At 41.5% G+C, this 21,227-nt stretch overlaps 1 protein-coding gene across 1 annotated transcript in view; it reads right to left on the reverse strand.

The window, feature by feature from the left end:
* Positions 1-2,655: 2,655 nt before the first annotated feature.
* LOC115410296 (SH3 and multiple ankyrin repeat domains protein 1-like) overlaps positions 2,656-21,227 on the reverse strand; it is a 62,219-nt gene continuing 43,647 nt past the window's right edge. Inside the window, 12 exon segments of the mRNA XM_030121893.1 lie at positions 2,656-4,741; positions 5,050-5,946; positions 7,553-10,775; positions 10,871-10,997; positions 12,155-12,276; positions 12,433-12,489; positions 12,597-12,623; positions 12,816-12,824; positions 14,008-14,088; positions 14,269-14,404; positions 16,593-16,717; positions 16,908-16,990. Coding sequence (XP_029977753.1) covers positions 4,690-4,741; positions 5,050-5,946; positions 7,553-10,775; positions 10,871-10,997; positions 12,155-12,276; positions 12,433-12,489; positions 12,597-12,623; positions 12,816-12,824; positions 14,008-14,088; positions 14,269-14,404; positions 16,593-16,717; positions 16,908-16,990 — 4,939 coding nt within the window. The 3' untranslated portion in view covers positions 2,656-4,689.

Consider the following 21,227-nt stretch of genomic DNA (forward strand, 5'->3'; position numbering starts at 1 on the left):
TCACACAATGTTTACTTATTCTGGTCTGTACTCGGCTGGATAAAGGCCAGGAGTTACAGCAGAACACCTGCGTCATCCAGAGTTACACTCATGTACATCTGGTTTGCATTTACCTGTCAATCTAAGGTTACATTCAAAGTGGCTCTAATCCAAATTTTTAATCAGATTTTTTTTTTTTTTTTTTTACTCATATGTAAAAGTGACAAAAGTACATGCATTCTTTGCTCCAGCAGAAGTACGGATGCTTTTGTAAAAAAACGTACTTACTAGGAATAATATACTTACATAAAGAGGGTCCAAATGAGCTTCTCTGAAACTACTTTTGGGTACCTCATCCACTGGAGACTAGACTCAACCTTGAAGCTAACTTTCTGACATGTACACCAGGCCTCAAAACCTACAACCTGCCAATAAATGAGGTAAAGTTAGAAGGTTCTGGGTTTGATTTCTGGTCTGAAGTGTCTCCTCTGGTCTAGACCTGGGTACTCACTGCTCATAGAGTGTAACCATGGTGGGTCAAATGCAGAGAATGAATGAAGTAGGGAATTAGGCATTTTTCCAATAACAGTAGAGTGAATAAACTAAGCTGATTAGGCCATGTTATACAAGTCTGAGTACAAGACGTTTTTGTGCCTTATGGGAAAATCATACATACCAACAGCCCTTCAGTAGCATGACTTAAATCAGTGTTTTTCAACCTTTGGGTTGGGACCCCATGTGGGGTCACCTGGAAGTCAAATGGGGTCACCTGAAATTTCTAGTAATTGATAAAAATAAATAAAAAAAACTTACTAATAAAAAATATATGGTGAATTGAGAGACACAATCCCAATACATAAAAACCATGACAAACTCTGAGGCTGAAACTGAAGCACTGTGGTACTGTTTATCTTTCAAATTTTCATTGTGGTCAGTTTCAGATGCTGCAGCACTTTCACAATTCATAGTGTGAGTTCTTGTTTGTTCAGTATTAATTGTCAGCCTTGTAAATACAAACTGGACTGACTGTACATATCCTGACCAAGGAAAATAAAATTCTCACTTTGTGCAGTAATCTACACCTGGCTTTTCTGCCTCCGTCCATAATAATATACATTATATAGACTAAATGTCGTCTAAAATTAAAGTTTATTTGCAACATAGTGTAGAAAACTATTACATGATCAGAAACAAATTAATTTTAGCAAAAAAAAAAAAGTCTCTGCTTTGAATGTCTGGGGTCGCCAGAAACTTGTGATGTTAAAATGGGGTCATGAGCCAATAAAGGTTGGGAACCACCGACTTAAATGTTTACTACATCAGATTATTACTATTTATTTTGAGTGTTTCTATTTCCCATTAAAGGTGTTAAAACCTTTTTTTGTTATTGTTTTTTTTTTTTTTTGCAAATTTGGCCCACAATACTACAACACAATACTGACAGGATGTGCACAGAAATGGGTGATGGAAACATGTCCAGTTAAACACCGTTGCTCATAAAGTTGGAATAATTTTATTTTCAGACACATTTCTCTTTTTATTCCTACTAATCACTAATCAGCTTTGGTGGAATGACTACACACTGAGTCCCAGTTATACTTTATATATCAAGAATAAATCACTTTGTCACAATCATTTCATGAGAAACTGTACAAATATTTTAGTCCAACTTTATGGGCAACAGTGTATTTAAAAGAAAAGAACAAAACAAATAGTGACCAACTGAGGGATTTAGGGATGTGTGAGTTAAACTAACCAGTGGCAGAAACTGGAGATTAGACTTCTGGCGTCTTTATATCACAGATCAAAATGAAAACATGGAGCAGACTTCAGTGTGTCATCCCAGACAGTTTGTAGTTGTGTGATATTCAATGTTATTTGAGGATGCCACAAGTTTGTCTTTTATTTACCCACATTTGGGCCAATGTTAAAGAATCCTTCCAACTATCACAATCAAAACACTGACTGTGGTTCTCGTGCAGGTCCAGAGACTTGGAGAGTCCATGCTAAGGCCCTGTAAGTCTGAAGAACACCTTATTAGGTCACTTTTCAATTCCTCTTCCATTTTTCATCCATGGCTATTTATTATTTCTATCTCAGAGGCAGTTTCTGTGAAAAATGCTGACAAAAGCAAACCCTTGGGAAAGTTTCTGTTGATTTTTCTGAGAACTAATGGCAGAAAGTGGTTTCTTTGCAACAGAAAAACAACCTTTGACAAGTGAAATTTTGTTAATTGTTAACAGCCCTGACCAGAGAGTAAAACCTGGGCAGTTAAAAAGCAGACGCATTACATTTACAGTTTTCTATAATCAACCTTAAATGGGCCACCATGCTAGTAAACATATTCCCATTCATCTTCTTCCAAGTTGTTTTCCTTGTCGTTTTACTGCCTCCCAGGCATCCTTTAGTTTGCTGCATGAACGCGGTCGCTGCTCATTTTGAATTAAACCATCTCATCTTCTCCCTCCCTGTGAGCTCGACTCTTTGGTGCTATTAGCTCATCGAGCCTGATGGGAAAATAATCCTGGACCTGAAATCAATGTTGCATTCAACCACCGTAGGACTGAGATCCGTTTCTGCCAAATGAGTCAATTCAAACACAGCACTTTAACCTGGATCATTATGTGAATCTGTCAGAAGAGGGAATGCAGGGAGAAAAGAGAATCAAGACAGGGCTAGAGTTTATTTTAGCATTTATTTCAACACCTTAGTTATACCTCTATCATATGTTTTATCAGTAAATACTGTATTTTATTTAAAACAAAACTTTATATATATTTTTATATATATATATTTATATATATATATACCTTTTACCTCTGCATACTTAGGCTCATACTGTATGTAGTCATATTCATTATGCATTTCACTAGACCTAAAATACTCTTTTAAATCATTGTATATAATGCTTTCTACACTACCGCTCAGTCCTAACACTTTTCAGAGTAGTGTCCATCATGAGATATCACTGAGGCAGCATGAGAATACAGAGTCAGTAATTTATAGTCACAGAGAGAAAATGCATTGTCAGCTTCACTGGGGTCACCACAGGGCGAGCAGTATAGAAAGCATTTAAAGAAAACCCAAAATGAAACAAATAAATCAAAGCTTCAGAGAATTTGTCCACACTAATTGGAAGACAGAGATTCTTAAAAATGTTTACATACTTAATATCATTATTATACTATGGTTTTATGTTATCATTGTCATCATCATTACATATAGATCTATACATGATGTGTTTTTGCCTTACAGTTAAAACCACTGTAGGGAATGGCTAAGTGGCATGTTAAAAAATTCAGTGAGCTCATGTTCACCTCTATGTATACAGTATTTATCTTAAATTTATCTCTCTGAAAACATCCTTCTGAAAAGTGGGTCAAAGTTTTTCAATTCAAGGGTTCATGTGTGGAACAAGGAAACATTAGGATTGTCCTGTGGTGAAAAAAATAACAATAATAACAATGTTTTTTGACCGTTATAAATATGTTTTGGAAAAGGCATTAGAAAGAGAAGGGTGTAAGTTCCATAAAGCATTTGGCCACCAAGGCAGGCTGACGAACACACACGCACAAAAATCAGACACACAGACTCACAGAGGCTGAAGGTTGAGGAAGTCAGGCAGACAGAGAAGCAGTAAAAAGCCCTTTTTGATCACTGCACCTGCTGTGAGAGAGAGAGCGCTCCACATTATGGCATCAAAAAGGATGGATCCATCCCTTGACCTGTGCTATGGCCATAAACACATAATAAAGCCTAAGAAAAGGTGATTTGCAGGTTGAAATGACATGCAAACCGTTTTCAATTTTTCTCCAGTGTTTACTCTTTTCTATATAGTAATCAGGAAAATAATGAAATAAAGTTCATTGCACACCAATGCTTTTTTTTTTCTCCAGTATTTGTATATCCTTATTACTCACAACTTGAATTCAACAGTTAAAAATACCCTGACCAGCTGAATGATTGCAATCAGCACTTAGTACAAAACAAATGGTTCTACTGATAGTGAATCCCATTTAACACAGAAGATATATTTAGAGCTCGCAAAGTACATACATACAAAGCTTATTGGGGCATCCTTTGGGGGAACATGGCAAATATATAAAGAATACTAATGTAATCTATAATTTTTTTCTATCATCATGTACAAACAAATCCTTCCTGTTTGTATTCTGACTTTGGATCCAGTGCTATTTGAAACTCTGATGTGCTTAAAGCTACAAAACTGATGGTAGGATGTGGCCTTTACGGTTCTGTTTTCACCACAGTTTCTGGTTCTGCCACAGTCAGTAACATCTTACTGGGGTTTCCCCTTTAGAGCAGCAACTTTTGGACTTTCTTTGAACTAAGACTGAAGATATCTTAGTGCTGCTAAGCAGCAGATGGTGTGAGAGTCCATCTGTCAGTGTGTGTGAGCATAGGAGTGTGTGTATCTGTTTGTCTTTTACAGCACAAAACGGTGTCTTAATTAAATGCCTGTCCATCAAAAGTTTGAAGCACATTTTCAGTTGAAGCATTTCATTTTCACATTGTACTCTTTCTTCCTTTTTCCAGAAATGTGTGTTCTCTATAAATAGGCAACTTTGCAGCCCTTAGTCTTTAAACACAAACTCCTGTTGATGTCCATAGTTCTTCTCTTGAACGTCTTCTCATATCGTTCATCTTTGTTAATTAGTTTCTCTCCCTTACTTTCATCTTAGAATCACCCCCTCAGTCTGTGTCTTGGGGAGAAGTACTGACATGCAAAGGAGAGGAGAGCCGCCTGGGGAGAGAAGGTCAAATTAAAGAATAAGAATGGGTGGAAATCAAATAAAGACGGAGAAAACTAAGTAGGACTGATACAGCATAGATTAATAAGAATGGCAAAATGACTGAGAAAGAGAAAAGGATGAAGGAAAGATGATACGACTATCAAATGATACAATTAAAACAAAGAAAGGGGATGGTCCAGCTAGTCTGTACGGAAGGAATGAGACACTTTGACTTTCCTTCACCATCCAGCGCTTCCTTTCTGACCGTTTCTGAACCCGTTGCCTTTACATGTTCGAAAGTCAGTCAGTCCTCCCTCACCTGTCAGTGAGTTTCTTCAGTGCCCTCTCGATGTTCATTCGGTGACCCACACGTGTCACTCCCAGGTCCAAGAAGTCGTCCTTGGTTAGCGAAGGCAGATGCGAGCCGTCTATCTCATTGTCTATAAAACGCTCCGTGTGTTCAGCCAGGTTTAGGTAAGCCAGCCAGTCAGCCACGTCGTACTTGGTCCAGTAGGGGAGGGGCTTCACAGCGAAGGGTTTGGCTGGTGGAGGAGCGGTGAGGTGGGGATAGTTGAGGCATGACGGGCTGGGGGGTAGGTGCATGGGGGATGAGGCCCCAGAGAGAAAATGGGTGGGGGAGAGAGAGCGTGAGACGAGTAGTGGGTTTGGACTCGGCACACCAGATGGAGAGAAAAGTGGAGGTGTTGAGGACTTGTAGGTGTCTCCTAGAGGAAGACCAGGAGAAGGAGGAGTGAGGGGTCCGGGAAACTCAAAGGGGTTGCTATAGACAGGTGTACTGGGAAGGATGGGGAGGGAGGAGGGTCTGGGAGGGGTGGGGTTCGGCTGTTCAGTGTTATAGATAAGAGGGCTTGGAGCGCGACGCCGGGAAACTGCAGAGCGCATCTCCTTTGTGGGACTGGACTGGAAATCAAAAGTTTGCCTTCGCATCTTGGACCGATGCTTTGGTGACGTTGGATATGGACAGTACGTTGGAGAGTGGGGAGGGTGGGAATGAACTGGGGAGGAAGGCATTTGTGGAGATGGAGAGCGGGTCCAGTTACGTTGAACTGTTACTTGAGGGGAAGGGGAGACAGAAGGGGTGGCCGACAGATTGGGTGTGAGGATCTGACGGTGCTGAGGGGAGGAGGTTGGTAAAGGTGAGGTGGAGCGACCAGTGGGAGGGCTGTGAAACGCATCAGTGTAGTCTGCCGAATACCTGAAAGGAAAAGAAAAAACATGTAAACTTTCATGCTAAACACAAACTTCATGTGAAAAAACACACACACCTTTACCTTCTGTTTGTCTTATAAAAGTTCATAAAAACACTGTGCATTGATTAATAAAGTACTATTGAAACTCACCTTAAAACCTTAAACTGAATTAACATTTTGAACTTTAATTCCCTTGTCTTCTGTTTTGTTTTTTTTTTCGCAGATTTTTTTATCAGATACATCAAATTAGGTCTGAGGTTTTTACGTGTTGTTTTACCCCTGTTGTGGCTGTCTCTAAAAAGGGAGCTGCCAAGTCATTGTAAATACAGAGGCTGTAAGGGAACACTTATCATCAACCCCAAAACTCTTTATAATAAGGCTCACAGGATGGACTCTACTGGAATAACTGGGCAACCCCAATACTCATTTTAATACCATGACTTGTTTCCTTGTTCTACTATTCTGAGTATTTTGCAAAGACACTGATGCTGCATCCTGAGTTTAGTGTTTCCAAAGAATGGTGTGAGATTTTTAAGGAATACAATGTAGCCAAACAGGTCAGACAATTTTACACCTGTTTCCAAATAATACTGGATGGTGCCAGACGTATCTCCAGTGTGGAGGCCTGGATTTTTTAAGTAGACGTGAAAATAAAATCAAACGTTGGACATATGATGGCGGTGGTGTATTTAGTTAGTTAACATTATTATTTTTTACCTTTTTGACTGCAAGAAAACATCAAAGTGGTTTCCATTTGTGAAGATTATCCTGCTTAATAATATATGTAAATCTGGGTCATTCCTGTAGCACCCTGTATTTTGAATTAAATATAGTTTTTCCATAAAAAAAGTTAAAAAAAAAAAATTGTTGTCCACCCTCCACTTCAAACTGAAGAAATTCTAAATATGCAAAAATCATTAATTTCTGAATTGTATCTGCTGGGCTCTAAATTATAACGACCAAGAGAAGGTCATATTAGGTCATATAAGGTTATATAAGGGGCACACTGTGAAAAAAAAAAAAAAAATTTAAGAGACAATTCTAATTTTTAAAGAAAAAAGTCTAAACATTACGAAGATAAAGCTGGGATTTCACATGTATTATTTTTTTTAATAGGGTAAGAAATAACAATGAAGCAGTACTAATATTAGTTTAGCAAACAATACTGTCTATGACAAACAGTAGCTTCTGGGCTCAGACTGAATATTAATAGAATATTCAGCCTTTACTTGTCTAATATTTTTCTCACAACAACTTCATTCTCACAATATTATGACTCTTCCCAAGATATCATGAATTTCATAATGTGAATTTTAACTTGAAATATCAGCTTCACTTTGAATTTTAATGTGCTGAAAATTTCAAGCTTCCACATGACACTGGAAAAAGCTGCAAAAAGCTCCAAATTTTTGTCAAGTCACAGATCCTACTGATAGATCCATCACTTAAATTCCCTCAAACTCTGCAGAGGTGTCATTCTACAACATGAAATGTTAGATATGACAGATTATGACAGACATACTAATTTACGGGGGCGGGGGGGGGGGGGGGGGGGGGGTTGTTTAGTGACGATATAAAACAACAGTTTATTAAAACATAAAACATACAAACCTATGCATGGTAGGTGACTTGGGAGTGTGGCTCCAGTCATCCATGCTTTTCATGCCACTCATCTGTTGCAGTTTGGAGCTTAGCTCATTGATGATGCTAGCTTTAACACCTGAAAGTGGTGAGTGAAGCCTGCGCCCCTCCAAAGCTATACCCGCTCTCTGGACTCTTCCCATGCCTTGATCATGTTCGTCAATGTCAACCCAGCCTACCTGCCGAGCCTCTATCGGTCTCTCTAAGCAGGCAGCTAGCGTAGAGCTAAAGCCATCTTCCATTTTGTTTCGACTCTGTCTGCTCTTCCTCTCATCTGCGACAACTCCGTCTAACCTGGCATCTTCAGGGTTGCTTTGTCTCTGCAGCTGTAAGGGAGCTGGATTGGTGCTGTTCTGCCTGCGTAGTGCTACAGACAGGCCCCTCCCTCCTCCTTCCTTGTAATGAGTCATCTTTGGAAACACAGGGTTTGCCATTTTGGCACTGTGAACCTCAAATGTTTGCCCACCTGAGTAGGATGTGCAAAGATCCTGATGCTCACCTCCTTTCTCTCCTTCTCCTCCCACCCCTCCCCTCTCTCCTCTCAGCCCACTCAAACCCAGCATTTCTAAATGATGGTCACTGCTGCTGTGGCTGTCCAGCTCTTCAATCCCAGAATCCACCACAGCATCTTGCCACTCTCCGGTCTTGGGTATGATAGTCTGGTGATGAGTGTGGTCGGCAGCTCTGCCTCCCGTGTTGAGGCCAGCCTTGGGCCCTGCCATATTCATGTTGTAGTCAGAGGTTGCCGGTGGGGTTGTGGTAGTAGTGGCTGCTGCTGTGGCTGTCATGGTTGTGGTGGCGTATGTCATGGTGGTGGTGAGGGCTGCTGTGCCTCTGTCTTGAGTCAGGGCGTGACCGCCTACAGTTGGGTCATTAGGGCTGCTGTAGTAGGGGTGAGACGACATGGGTTGTGGCCTGTGTAGTGACGCAGAGGGCAGAATACCAGTTGCAGCAGTAGCAGAGGTGGTGGCAGAGGTGGAGGATGTCTGGAAAATCTGAGGCGATGGGTAAGATGGTGAAAATGCTGACTGTGTAAGCGTAGCTACCTCGCTGTCATAGGAGGTCAAGCTGGAGGCAGCAGAGTCACCACCTTGTGAAGACTGGGGAGCATTGGAGATCTTAGGGGATGGAAGAGGGGGTGGGGGAGGTGGAGCAGCAGATGCATGTTGATTTGGGATCTGATGACGCTGCTGAGGAAGCTCCTGGCCCCTCTCATTCTTTCCATTTGCAAACTGTAAAGGTGGTGGCAAGGGATCCACAAAAACAAACTCATCGTCAGCATCTATTGAGGGAGCTGGAGGAGGGAGGACCATCAGTCCCAAACCTCCAGCTGAGCCTGCTCTTGCATCAACCATAGCCTCATGTGTCTGAGTTGGTGCAGTGGGGACAGTGTACTGGGGAATGTAACTGGTGTTAGGAGCACTTTCCATCTGCAGAAATGAAGGTCTGCGAGGTGCAGGCTGAGCGGGTGGTGGGGGAGGTTGTATTGGTGGAGCGGGCCTGTTGTCGTACACTTCCTTTTCACGGGGGCTTTGTGGGTAATATTGAGTCGAATACTGACTAGTTCTGTCCTCTGAGAAGCGAACTCTAAGACCTTCCCTTGGTCCTCCTTCTTTTTCTCTCTCCATTCTCTCTCCACCTCCTCCTCCTCCCAGACGTAATATCCTTGGGGACTGTGGCCGGCTGAGTGATGCAGGTGAGGTGGTGGTTGTCGGGGAGGTTAGGTGGAGGGAGACTGGTGAGGTGTATGTTGACTGGGTAGGGGTCGCGAAAAGTGAAGGCGTTGGAGTCTGAACAGGGGTTGGAAAGGATCCTACAGTCGACAGCTGCCGACCAAAGTGTCTATCCTCACGGCGCGTCCTACGGTCGTCCTTCAGAGCTCTCTCTCTTGCAGCCAGAGCGAGGCCAAGTGGGGACGAGGGGTCTAAAACCTTCCCTGTGAGTGGATGTATGAAGGTAGTAGCAGGCTGTGTGCCATACATGGAGGGAGCCGACTTGGGCTGGCCGTCCTGACTGGTAATAGGGGAAGAATACTCGGGCAGACCGAAGGCTGGGGGCATGCTGCTGGAATAGTTGACATAGCTGTCTCCAGAAAACATGCCTTCATCTATAGACTTGGAAGGCCGTAGACGAGGGGTGGGCACTTCCATTTGAGAGCTCTGTAAAGGCTGGATTCTAGCTCCAAATGCTCCCCCAACCTCTCCTACTCCACCTCCTGCTTCTCCTTGAATATCCTCCTCAGACGACAAGAAGAAAGAAGCACTCTTTCTTCTCATGTCTCGGAAACGTTCCCTCTCCCTGCGTGCCCCTCCTCCTCCTCCTCCTCCTCCTCCTAAGGCAAATGTTGAAGTGTAGTCCAGGTTTTCCAGGTTTTGCTGTGAGGAAACAGGAGGTGCAGCAGTTGAAGAAGGTAAAGTGGCGGAGATGGGGGGCTGTGGTGGTGAGGGGGTGAGTGGTGAGGGTAGACTGGTATTGGCGCTGTCTGTTGTTATGTCTGCAGAGGCGTTGTCATCTACATCCTGTGATGGTTCGGCCTCCATGCTGCTGCCCTGGCTGCTCCGTCCACTGCTGCTGGTCGAAGGCGCTTTGACAATGATAGTGGGGATGGGGATAGAGCTTGTCTCCTTCGCTGCTACTCCTTTTCCTCTGTGTTGTCTAAGCCCTTCTTCTACTTTTGATTGTTTCATCAGGGCGCCCCTCCCACCCCTTCTGGCTGCCCCCCTGCCAACCCCTCCTGCCTGATCCCGGCTGACCATGTGAGGGTGATGCTGCGGAGCTTGTTGGGCCTTAGGCTTAGCACTTGTTGGTGGTGTAGCACTGCTGTAGCCTCTCCTTAACCCTCCCATTTTGCCTCCGCCTCTCCTTGGTGCCTCTGTCTCCCTGACAGCAAGTCCATCCGATTGTCTGCGAAGTGTCGGGACTATGACCTGCTGGTTCATCCCTCCAGGTCCTCCCCTATCCCAGCCTGCCTGGGTGGGATGTCCTGGTTGGGACTGTAGCTGGTAGTGGGCTTGGGATACAGGCGGGATGGGCATAGCAGGACCCCTCCCAGGGTGAGGGCCTGCTGACAACGGTGGTTCAGGGGCTGATGTATTTGGGGGTGGGGGGATTTCTTCTGGTCCTGGCACAGAAAGGCTGCGAGACAGTTTCATGGCAGGTGGGTGCAGATACTGCCTCTCCTCCTCTGTTACACCTGAGTGAATGGACACATGCATTTATAAACAGACACTAAAACAAACTTCAAGCTCGACTGAGCTGGCATAGATCATTTTAATTCATATCAGTTACCGATAGATTTCTGCCGCATCATGACTGCATGTTGAGGGCCGTGTCCTGGTTGAAAATGAGCTTGGTTGTAGCCAAACCCGGGCCCAGGCTGCACCATACTCACTGCTGTTTGCTGCTCAAAGGTTGGCTGAAACCATACAATAAAAAAGTGAGAGGAAACAATTACTCAGATATATTCTGTCAACTATTATTACAGTCTGTGATACATATTGTTCATAAAAAAAAAAAAAAAAAAAAAAAAAAAAAAAAAAAAAAAAAGGAAGACTATGGTTGAAAGACAATCAACATTTTATAATTTATATGTCAAACCTAAAGTATACTTTGTTTTATGTTTCTTGGTATTTTATGTCCTTATGTGTGCTCACTAATATGTGCTATCATGTTACAACTGTTTTCATTGATTTTATGTGGGTTTTTTTACACCCACCCAGGGACTGCTGTTGAAACTTAGCCAATGACTAATAAATATGAAATAAAAATGACCTGTTTAGCTAATTCTGATTTGTTTTACAATATAATCAGTTGTGAGGTGTAAGTAGTTACATGTAATGCTGTTAGGTACTTAAATGTACTTATAATCCACAATAGTTACTAAGAAAAAATATATGTATTAACTAGAAAATTACAGTTACGAATCAAAATGTCAGTAATTACAAAGTGGTTACATAAGAAAACTGTGAAGGATAATTCATTCTGTTGGTTTTAATCAATTCAGGGGTTTGTTCTTTAGCAGACTGTTGGATAATGAAGGTTAGCAAAGCCACTGCTACATCACTGATGAAGGAAATCCCTTTTTAACAGGGTAACTACTAGTAATATGTATCCTATTACATTTCAAAATGAAACATTCCCCACGCTGATTATAGGGAATGCAAATATATCAGCATTAATGTATTAGCCAACAGAGCCTGGATGAATGGACACAACCTGACTCACACTTAACAAGTGTTCTGGTGTGGGTGGTTCATTGTCAATCATTTTCTATGAAGTGCAGTGAGGGCTGCAGCTAAAAAAATCTGAAGTTCATGCTGCTTTATAGATCAGAATATTCCGTTTGCAAGCCTTAGTCATGTCTATGACTAAATCTGAGCAACATCTTAATACATCAGAAAGCCCTGTTTTATACATGACATTGAAAGTCTGGGAGAAAGTCCCACAGCTGTTCGCTATTTGTCAATTTTAATGTTTTGTAGTTAACAGGAAATTGGGTCTACAGAGCCAGCACAACCACAAGGTATTTGAATAACCATAACAGGGCCATTTCCTTTCAATTCCAGGCAGTACCTCGTTGGAGGTATTGGGAACAATGCTCTTGCTCCGATCCCTTTTGCCCCCGTGACCTCTCTGGCCCTGGTTGTCTGATGTAATGGTGTGTTGGGCAGCTGCCAAGATTTCATCCAGTTTATCTAAAACAAAGGCAGGGCAGGCACAGAGTAAAGAAGGTTAACATGAATGGGGCATAAAATAATAACTGGAACATAAAGAGATGGATTTCAGTCAGTTCCCTCCAGGTTTAAGAGCATGCTCTTACAGTGACAAGAGCAGCAAAAGTGATATCTTACTTAGTGCCATCTGATAGACTGTCCTCTTCTTATCAGGACCCTGAGAGGACTCGTATTCTGCAAAAAGAGAAGATATTAGAGCATCAAACAGCCAATTTTTAATTAAAGCTCAGGGGGGGAGGGGGGGGGGGGTGATGGGGGTAATGATAAAGGATGATATTCACCTGCTTTCTTTTTCCATGGAGAGGCAGCTGAAGCATGCATAATTCGGGAAACAGAAATTAGGTGTGGCTAAAACTGCAGCGTAGCGGTGTGTATAGAGCAGATGAAACGATGAAATACATACTCGGACACATGTGATGGTGTGAATGCTGATGTGATGAGAGGGATGGTGATAAGGACGGAAAAGACAATGATAGCACACAAATCCATCAATCTCCCACCTTTGTCCACTGTCCGCAGCACATGTGGGTTTGGGAAGAGAAACAAAGAACAGGTTGTAATTAATAACATCTGAAAGGAGTAATTTCACCACACACAACCAATGAACTAATGCTCGGCTATATGTCCTAAATTAAATCCCAGTTTTGATCAGTGTCAAGGGGATTCATAATTTTAACACATTTTTTCTGTTGGCATGTATTTAAGATAAAAAAAATAATCTAGGAAGGATTTTTTTGTTGTTTTTTTTTTAAACAAAATTACATGCTGTATTTGTGTTAGATGACCCCCCTCCCAAAAAAAACAAAAAACCCCCCAGCACTTTCAAAGGTGTTATTGGCAGTGCTTCCATAATATGTCAAGTAATTTTCAAGTAAATCTTTGTAAAGCTGCAAAAAACAAGAAAATATGAATTACATGCATTTCCATGAAACTGTTCTGGAGCAAATAAACTAGACTGTTTTACGTTTTCAGAGGGTGCTGAAGAATCCATTACACATGACTTTAATAAAGACAGAAGAAAAAGTAGAGCAATTATTTCTGTTTAACAGGGAAGACGCTTGGGATGAACCAGGTTAATTGACTTGAATGTTCAGTACATCAAAATTTATTCAGAAAAAGATGTTTGCCTTTCCAGATCTGCACATAAACTATTGTCAGCAAAGGAACAAGCAAACACCTCAAACAAGACTCAACATTTTTTTAATCACATTTTTTTTCAAATTTTGCCCATTACATACACATTTTTAATGCTACCTAAGGTTACTTCAAATAGTGTGTAAAATATGTTTATGAAAATGCAAAAAATGTGAATTGTTTGGGAATTAAGGATTTCAAAGTTCAGAATCTGGAATTTCTGTTGTGTAAAAAAGACTCCAGATGAGGCACTAAACTCAGTTTTGGTCACTTTTAATCAGGTTACTTTAATATATTCCCAGTCACACCCTGAACCCTGCACCACCCTGTTCACTGACAGATAAAATCAAAACTACAAGACAGCTGAAAGGCTCATTCCCCATCATCATACTATATTATTTTCTTAGCTTTTCAACTTGGCTTTCACTAGTCTTCCAATCTGATTCACCCGAGGAAAAAAACAAAAGCAAAAAAAAAACTGGAGTGTCACATGTAATTTACTTTTTGTTCTCTTCATTCCTCTTTGCATTCAGTCCTTTGTCCCCTCCACCATCTTACCCATGTCTTCCAGCTCTGATGTCATAGACTTGGAGCGCAGGGCAATAGCAGGAGGAGTCAGTCTTTTAGTCTGCTGCGGGGCTGCCAAGGGAAGCCAGCCAAATGCAGACTTAATGTTTAGTATTCTCATATAAACATGCAGTCACCAATGACAACCACTCTGCTACAGGCTTTTAGGATGAAGTAAACATGCAATCAGCTTTTATCGTCACATCATAAACATAGGATGGAAATGACATATGAGGAAAAATTGACTCTTACCTCTCTTCCGCGCAGTGTCCTCCAGTTCAGGGTTTCGAGCAACCATGACGACTTTAACCATGAGGCTGTTGCCCCCCTGTCGGATCATGTTGACCACCTGCCGATGGCCAACCTTGACCACATTCTGGCCATTCACCTAACGATGATGCAGAAGAATGAAGAATGAGCTGACATACCCATGAATGTACACGTAAGTGGTTTTCATCATTTAACCAAGAGTGACTCATTAGGTACGTTCTCATCTGTTTTAATTTACATTTTCATTGTGAGATAATGCCTCAGACTTGAAAAATAGCAAAAAATAGTGAAAACATTTTTACACTTGAGATAGGTGCATTGAATAAGTGCAGCAGAAACAGTTACAACAGTTAATGTCTCACAATTTGTGTCTAAATGTGTGGACCTGTTTAAAGACTGTGGCACTGAATTTAACATGAGAAACATATTAGATGTAGACATCAGCAAAATGTTACTGTGTATGAAGTGCTGTAGAAATAAATTTTTGGCAAAGGTTTTGATAAACTGCTGCAAATTCTCAGAATTATTTGGCAGTTTTAAAACTTTGACCATGATGAAACAACTCATAAGAATAGTGATGGAAGTGTGTATGAATTCACATTTTCTTTTGCCAATTTTCTAAAAAATGTGTTGGATGGAAACATGACTATTGATATTAAAAATCTATTTTAGAAGTCCATCCTGACTAAGACAATGAGTAGACAGTACAAACTGCATATACATAAATGACACCCACATAAACATTATATAATTTACATGGCAATAAAAATAAATGATAGAATCATAAAACATCAAATGTACTCAATAGAGATTCATAAAAAAAAAAAAAAAAAATCACCAAACTCAATATATAAGTGGATCATTGTACTGTACATGTCACTTATGCAGCATTTCATCTTTTCATACTAGCTTGTTGTTTTTTAAGATGTAGTTCTGTGAATGCATTATATTTCAATATTTTGGACAGAGAACCAGCAATTCCAGCAGCAACTACTGCACATCACAGTTGGAGAGGCAGCCACATAAGTGACTCATATCAGGTTGAATACCAATTAGCAGTATGTGTCAGATTTAATAGAGGTTCAACAATCACCATTTTAAGAAGTGAGTTTTCAAGGAAACATTAGGCAACTTCTAAAATGTACAAAGAGACTAGAAAGATACTGGCTGAATTGTCAGCATGGTATTGAATAGAAACAACAGACACAAGTATTTAGTGCAGGTAAATCATAGTTAACAGAATATAATGCTTATAGATGTGCAACTATGTCCTGAATGATTTGCACAAAAATGGTTTAAAATCTCTCACAATCTAGAGGAAAAAAATCAAACACTGCTCCCTGCATCATATTGATCTTTACTGCAAAGCTATGAATAGTAAACACACTCATGCATAGTAAATGTACAACTTTCACACAGATCTTAGAATATATGGATGTATTTGTATGTGTTTAATCTCTTATAGTGCACTTTTCCTGCACCATTAATAAAAAAATGAATGGAAAGTTCTCCCTGCTCATATCATCAATCAAGGGGTTGTGTTTGGTGCGTCTGAACTCATTTTGTAAAGAAAGTGTATTTCTTCTTAGTACATATCAACATTTTCTCTTCGTGCTTGTCTGCTTTTATTTCCCAGAAGGAAATCTCTCTCGCCTGCACCTGTCGCATTTAGTTTGAGATGGGGGCAGCACATGTTTCTTTTGATTAAGCCACATTTGAACTCATAACTCCAGATATAATATTGTATGTGGAGTAATTTGTTGTGCTTTTTATATGAACATCTATCAAAGTCCGTCAGTGACAAACTAGGATTCTTCCTATAAATTTTACACAGGTAATTTTTGCCACAACTGGCCTCCATTAATGCACTGTAAATAACTTTTTAAAGTGTAAAATTCATCAGCAATGAACTTGTTGATGTGTTGTTTACTGTTGATGTTTAATACCTTTAAACACACAGTATGCAAGACATTTTTTCTGCAAGAGGTCTCACAATCAAAATAGTGATAAAACACATTGGAGTAGATGATGTAGTGAAGTAATGTAGGTATCAAAATCATGTTAACAGACATGGTTTTATTCACATTATGATAGTTTTAGTAAAGGGGATATGATGCCATTAATGACATTAGCAGGTGACTGAGGAAACAGTCCCTCCCACTGGATAAAAATTACAGATTATACAATATTAACAATGTGTGTATGCAAGTCAACAAAATAAACCGAAACATAGATCATCTTTAGGTCATTTTCAGTCATTTCTGAGGTTCCATGCTGGATGCGTTTAGAATGCAATTAGTGCCTACCTCGATGAGGAAATCCCCCATCCTCAGGCCGGCCCTCCACGCCACGCCCCCCTCATCGACAGACTCCAGGTACTGCAGAGCGGGGAACGCTGGCGTCGGAGTGAACTCCTCTATTGGAGTTTGAGCTGCGGAGGGCGAGAATACAAATCGGATGAGCATGAATGGGCAGGGATAACAGAAACATGGGCTTTAAAATGAGGCAGACATAGAGGGATTAGAAGGCCAAGGGAGAAAAACAGCACATGAGAACGGAAAGAATACATAGATAGAGTTATATGGGTGGGTGGGTGGGGGGGTATCAGAGAAGAGCCTCACCTTTGGCTCCCCTAAGTACAAAGCCAAAACCCTCATTGTCTTTCTTCTGTAGGAGCACTGTCTTCTCCTTAATGATGTAGTCACTTAAAGAGAGCAACGAAGGGGTGCAGGAGAAAGGGAAAAGGCGATTGGAGAGATAAAGAGAAAGAGACAGAGAATTGAAGAGGAGGTGAGCTACTGTATATGACTTCTATAGCAACAGAAAGTCTTATTGTCATGCAAATAAAGCATTTCACAATGTGGAAAACAGCTATACTGCATCACATTATGAAATCACACTGCAGCAAAAGAAAGGTTGGCTTGAGGATGTCATACAAAAAAGCACTGAGATACAGTTAGTGTCACAATGGAAAGGAGCGTATATGAGATGACATTCAATACTATGGACTAATCCAGCTAGAGCTGACAAGCACTGGGCCAGGGGGAACAGCACATTAGAAAAATGTGCACACACACTTCACCGATAATGGAAACTTCCAAATGCACCTAAATTGTTGCATTAGCTTTAACAGCCTGTGGCAGCCTTTGCAAGGATACTGCTTTACCGGCTCAGAACATCACTACCGGTCATACATGACACTTCAAATTATGTACAAGAAGAAGTCAGCCAGGCTTCTAATCTCTGCACACAAACAGCTCCTCTTACTCAAAGACTACAGCCTGGGAAGACAGGAACGGAGATCACACACATCAGTGATGCAACCATATTATGAGCCTGTTGGAGTAGTGTTACAGTTGCCATTATTCCATTATTCTATTACCACGTCTGGGACTTTTGGCCAAGCTCGCTCTAATATAGGGTGGTTAAATGGACTCCACACTGTCACATCTCATGACTCATTTCTGGACTTGACTTTCCAACAATATCAATTCACCCTTGTTCTGTTAGAAAGCCCGCGGCTCAAGCAGAGATGTATGATTTAAGAGGAATTCCAGATATTTCCTTCCTCAGCAGCTCATCTCTGCGTTAGTTTGTCCTCATCAACTTAACTCAAAGTGACACTCCAACCAAAATCAAATCAAAGGATTTGATTTTGTAGAACGGCTGAAACTGTGAGTGAAGAGTAGCCTGGTCAAAGACCTGGCTGTATTTATTGTGATAACTTGGCTGCCAGAAACAATATAATAGAAATGGTTTGGGTATACTTAAAGACATGATTTCCCCTGGGAACTATTTCTGAACCCTTTTCTTTCCAATTGGAAAGATGTTGTATAAACATCAGTGGCTTTAGAGTGAACTTGAACATGAGCAGTGAGTACTATAGCTGGTATTTTTTAATCTGATTTAGACAAAACCCAACTGTGTCACTAAGCTATCTAAGACCTACACTCAACCATCTGATTGCCTGTGTAGCAGGCACTCATTAAAGTAATCCAGACCTGTAACAAATCACTGTATTGTTTAAAAATGCCAGCAGTATCTCCACACCCATTCATTTCAGCACTGGAGAAAGGTCTGCCTGAACCTTTAATCAGTCTTGAATAGTGGAAACTTGGCTTGTTTCTATTTCTTGAAACTAAAATGTCTTGGGTGGCACTAAGCAATTTTTACAGCGATGGCGCCTTTGCAAAGAGCAATGGGAGGACAGTTCTTTAGGTGGAACAACTTTAGGAATTGAGCCCTCCAATTAAAAAGACAAAATGTTACAAAAATCAAACGTCATAAAGAGCTAAACAAAGTGATTTGGTTTTTTTTTCATCAAATTGTCAAAATGTATTTTCAGTGTGTAAACTACACACTGAACTACCTCTAATAGAGCCTTCTAATTGTGGATTTATAAGACGTGAAAGAGGGAAAAGCTGATAGCTTTTAGCTATCGCCACTATCTCAGCCAAATTTTAATGGATACCAGCAGTTTGTAAAATGCCATTTTGGTGCAGATTAATGGATTTCTATCTCTAGTTTCTAGCTCTGAGGTTGTTTTTCAGGTAGCAATGAGGACTTTGAAAACAATAACGCACAGATAAAGGAAGAGGGGACAGCGCTGACTGAAATAGTCACCCAAGGACAGGATTCTTCCAAAAGAATACTTCCTGAGAGTCAAATGAGGCGATGGCTTTAGTTTATTTTATGTCTCACAAAGAAGCCTATGATTCCACCTAATTTGTATCAATTCTGAAATCAAGCTCTTGGTGATGCCAAACAACAGCGACATTAAATATATTCCACAATGTGTTTTTGAGTTCTAATGAACACAAGACGGTTGAGCTTATAAAATCATGCTGTAATCAAATGGCTATGGCGTCTCAGAGGTACGGTAGAGTCGTGAGAGCTGGCCTACAGGCCTCAAGTCCCAGACTTTCGACACCAAGCCATAACTTTAGCACCAAGCAGACGATCGCTAGTTTCCCCTACTGAGGTCCATCCCTTGTGTGTTCTCCATCAATGTTAACTGTTTCGCCAACGCACAGCCGCCTTCCAGCCATCTGCTCCTCACACCTCATTCCTTTTTCTCTCACCCTGTCCTCCATCATGCTTTCCCTCTCTGAGGATCAAAGTAACACAGAGTGGGTGGACGTATCTACTGGGCTCTCCAGATATCCACTGTTACAGGGGGAAACATAGCTGGTGTTGGGCTGGTGTTGGGTGTTGATCTCCATTGGACAGAAGGGCACATTCTCTCTGAACTGGCTGCAATGGAGACATAAGCCTACTGGAGACCAGAGTTATTATGTACCATCCTGAGTCATCCTCTCCTCTAGCCACAATTACTGAGAAAAAAAGGCATTTTAAGCGTTTGCTTGCTAAATGCAGTTAAACTGTTCATATGGGGACAATACCCTCGCACCACAAGTGAAGCCCTTGATGGATTAGTGACACACACTGTAGACTGAGATATGGTAGGCGTGTAAGATGAAGAGTACATAATTATGTTCAAAGGAGACACTCCCACAGAAATCAAACACTGTGATGTATGCACCATATATGTGAAAATCACATACTTGTATGTTGTAGTCAGTGTGTATAGTTGCAGGGACACACACAAACACAGGTGAATGTAGACACAGGCATGACCAGAAACGACTGGTACGTCAAATTAGAGATGGAGAAACAATTGACGAAACGCACTCTTGCCACTTAATGCCTTACACTTTTATCTTCTCAGAATAGTCAAAATGCAAGACATCTTTAATGACACAGTGAGACACATTAAAATACGGGATGTGACAATAGCATTTTCAAAGGAACAGGAAAATGGGAAGTGGTGAATGAAAAATATCTGCTTAAAGAAATCATGACTCAAAGAGAATGAAATACACCCACACTGTCTGACTGAAATGCATCAATATGTGCTCTGTTTCACACACTAACACACACGAGCACGGCATTCAGAGACACACGGGAGGAAGACACAGAAATAAACATGCTGCAGAGTCTCCATTCAATATCCAGTACACAGATATAACATGCAGAGGAAAATAGAATTGCAGGCACCCATACACACTCGCACTCTCAGAGACACACACACACAGAATACATAGCTTATTAGTCTGTCTTTGAAAAGGCACGGCCTCTCAATAGCATCATCTACCTCTCCCCTCTCTCCATTGTCCTCTCCTCACATCCATAGCCAGCCAATGAATGAGGAAACAGCCGCTACCTGTAAATGAACCACACGCTCCTGTTTCTGGGGCCCAGTGACGGCCACGAAGAAGAGAGGGAGAGAGAGAAATCTCTCTCTCCGCATCCCCCCATTGCCATGTCCCCCCCTCCTCTCTATCGCGCGCTCTCCACCACCTCCTCCTCCCTCCTCCCACCTCCTCCTCCCGGTCTTCCAGCGAGAGCTCAGCCAGAGAGAGCCGCGAGAGTGGAGGAGAGTGAGTGAGAGAGGCAGGGAACGAGGAGGGGAGAGAGAGCCTGCTGGTCTGCACCCCTCATACTTCAGACAAGAGAAAGACAATGTGAAAGAAAGAGAATACCAGTGATTATCACAGCAGGAAGAGTGTGCGCAGTGTGTGCGTGTGTGTGTGTGTGTGCGTGTGTGTGTGTGTGTGTGCATGTGTGTTTGGAGCCAGTGGTGGATGAAAGAGGGGGGTTCAGTGGCTGCAAAATAGGGGAGCTGTAGAGCTGAATTATGAGGTGGGGATGCGGGGGATGGGTATAGACATGAGGCGACATGGGGACAGACAGCGCTTGCTTTTGCACATCAACTGAGTGGCGTATCACAGATTCACTAACAGCTGATTCCCACCCTGGATTTACTCACACACACATTTGCCAACTTTCCCTTCGCTCCCTCCTTTTCATCTAAACGCAGAGCTGTCATCACACAGGCTAACAAACACTCTTCCTCTCTCCATCTCTCTCTGAACTAGTAA

The sequence above is a fragment of the Sphaeramia orbicularis genome, chromosome 19 (genome assembly GCF_902148855.1).
Source record: "Sphaeramia orbicularis chromosome 19, fSphaOr1.1, whole genome shotgun sequence".
Lineage (NCBI taxonomy): Eukaryota > Metazoa > Chordata > Actinopteri > Kurtiformes > Apogonidae > Sphaeramia > Sphaeramia orbicularis.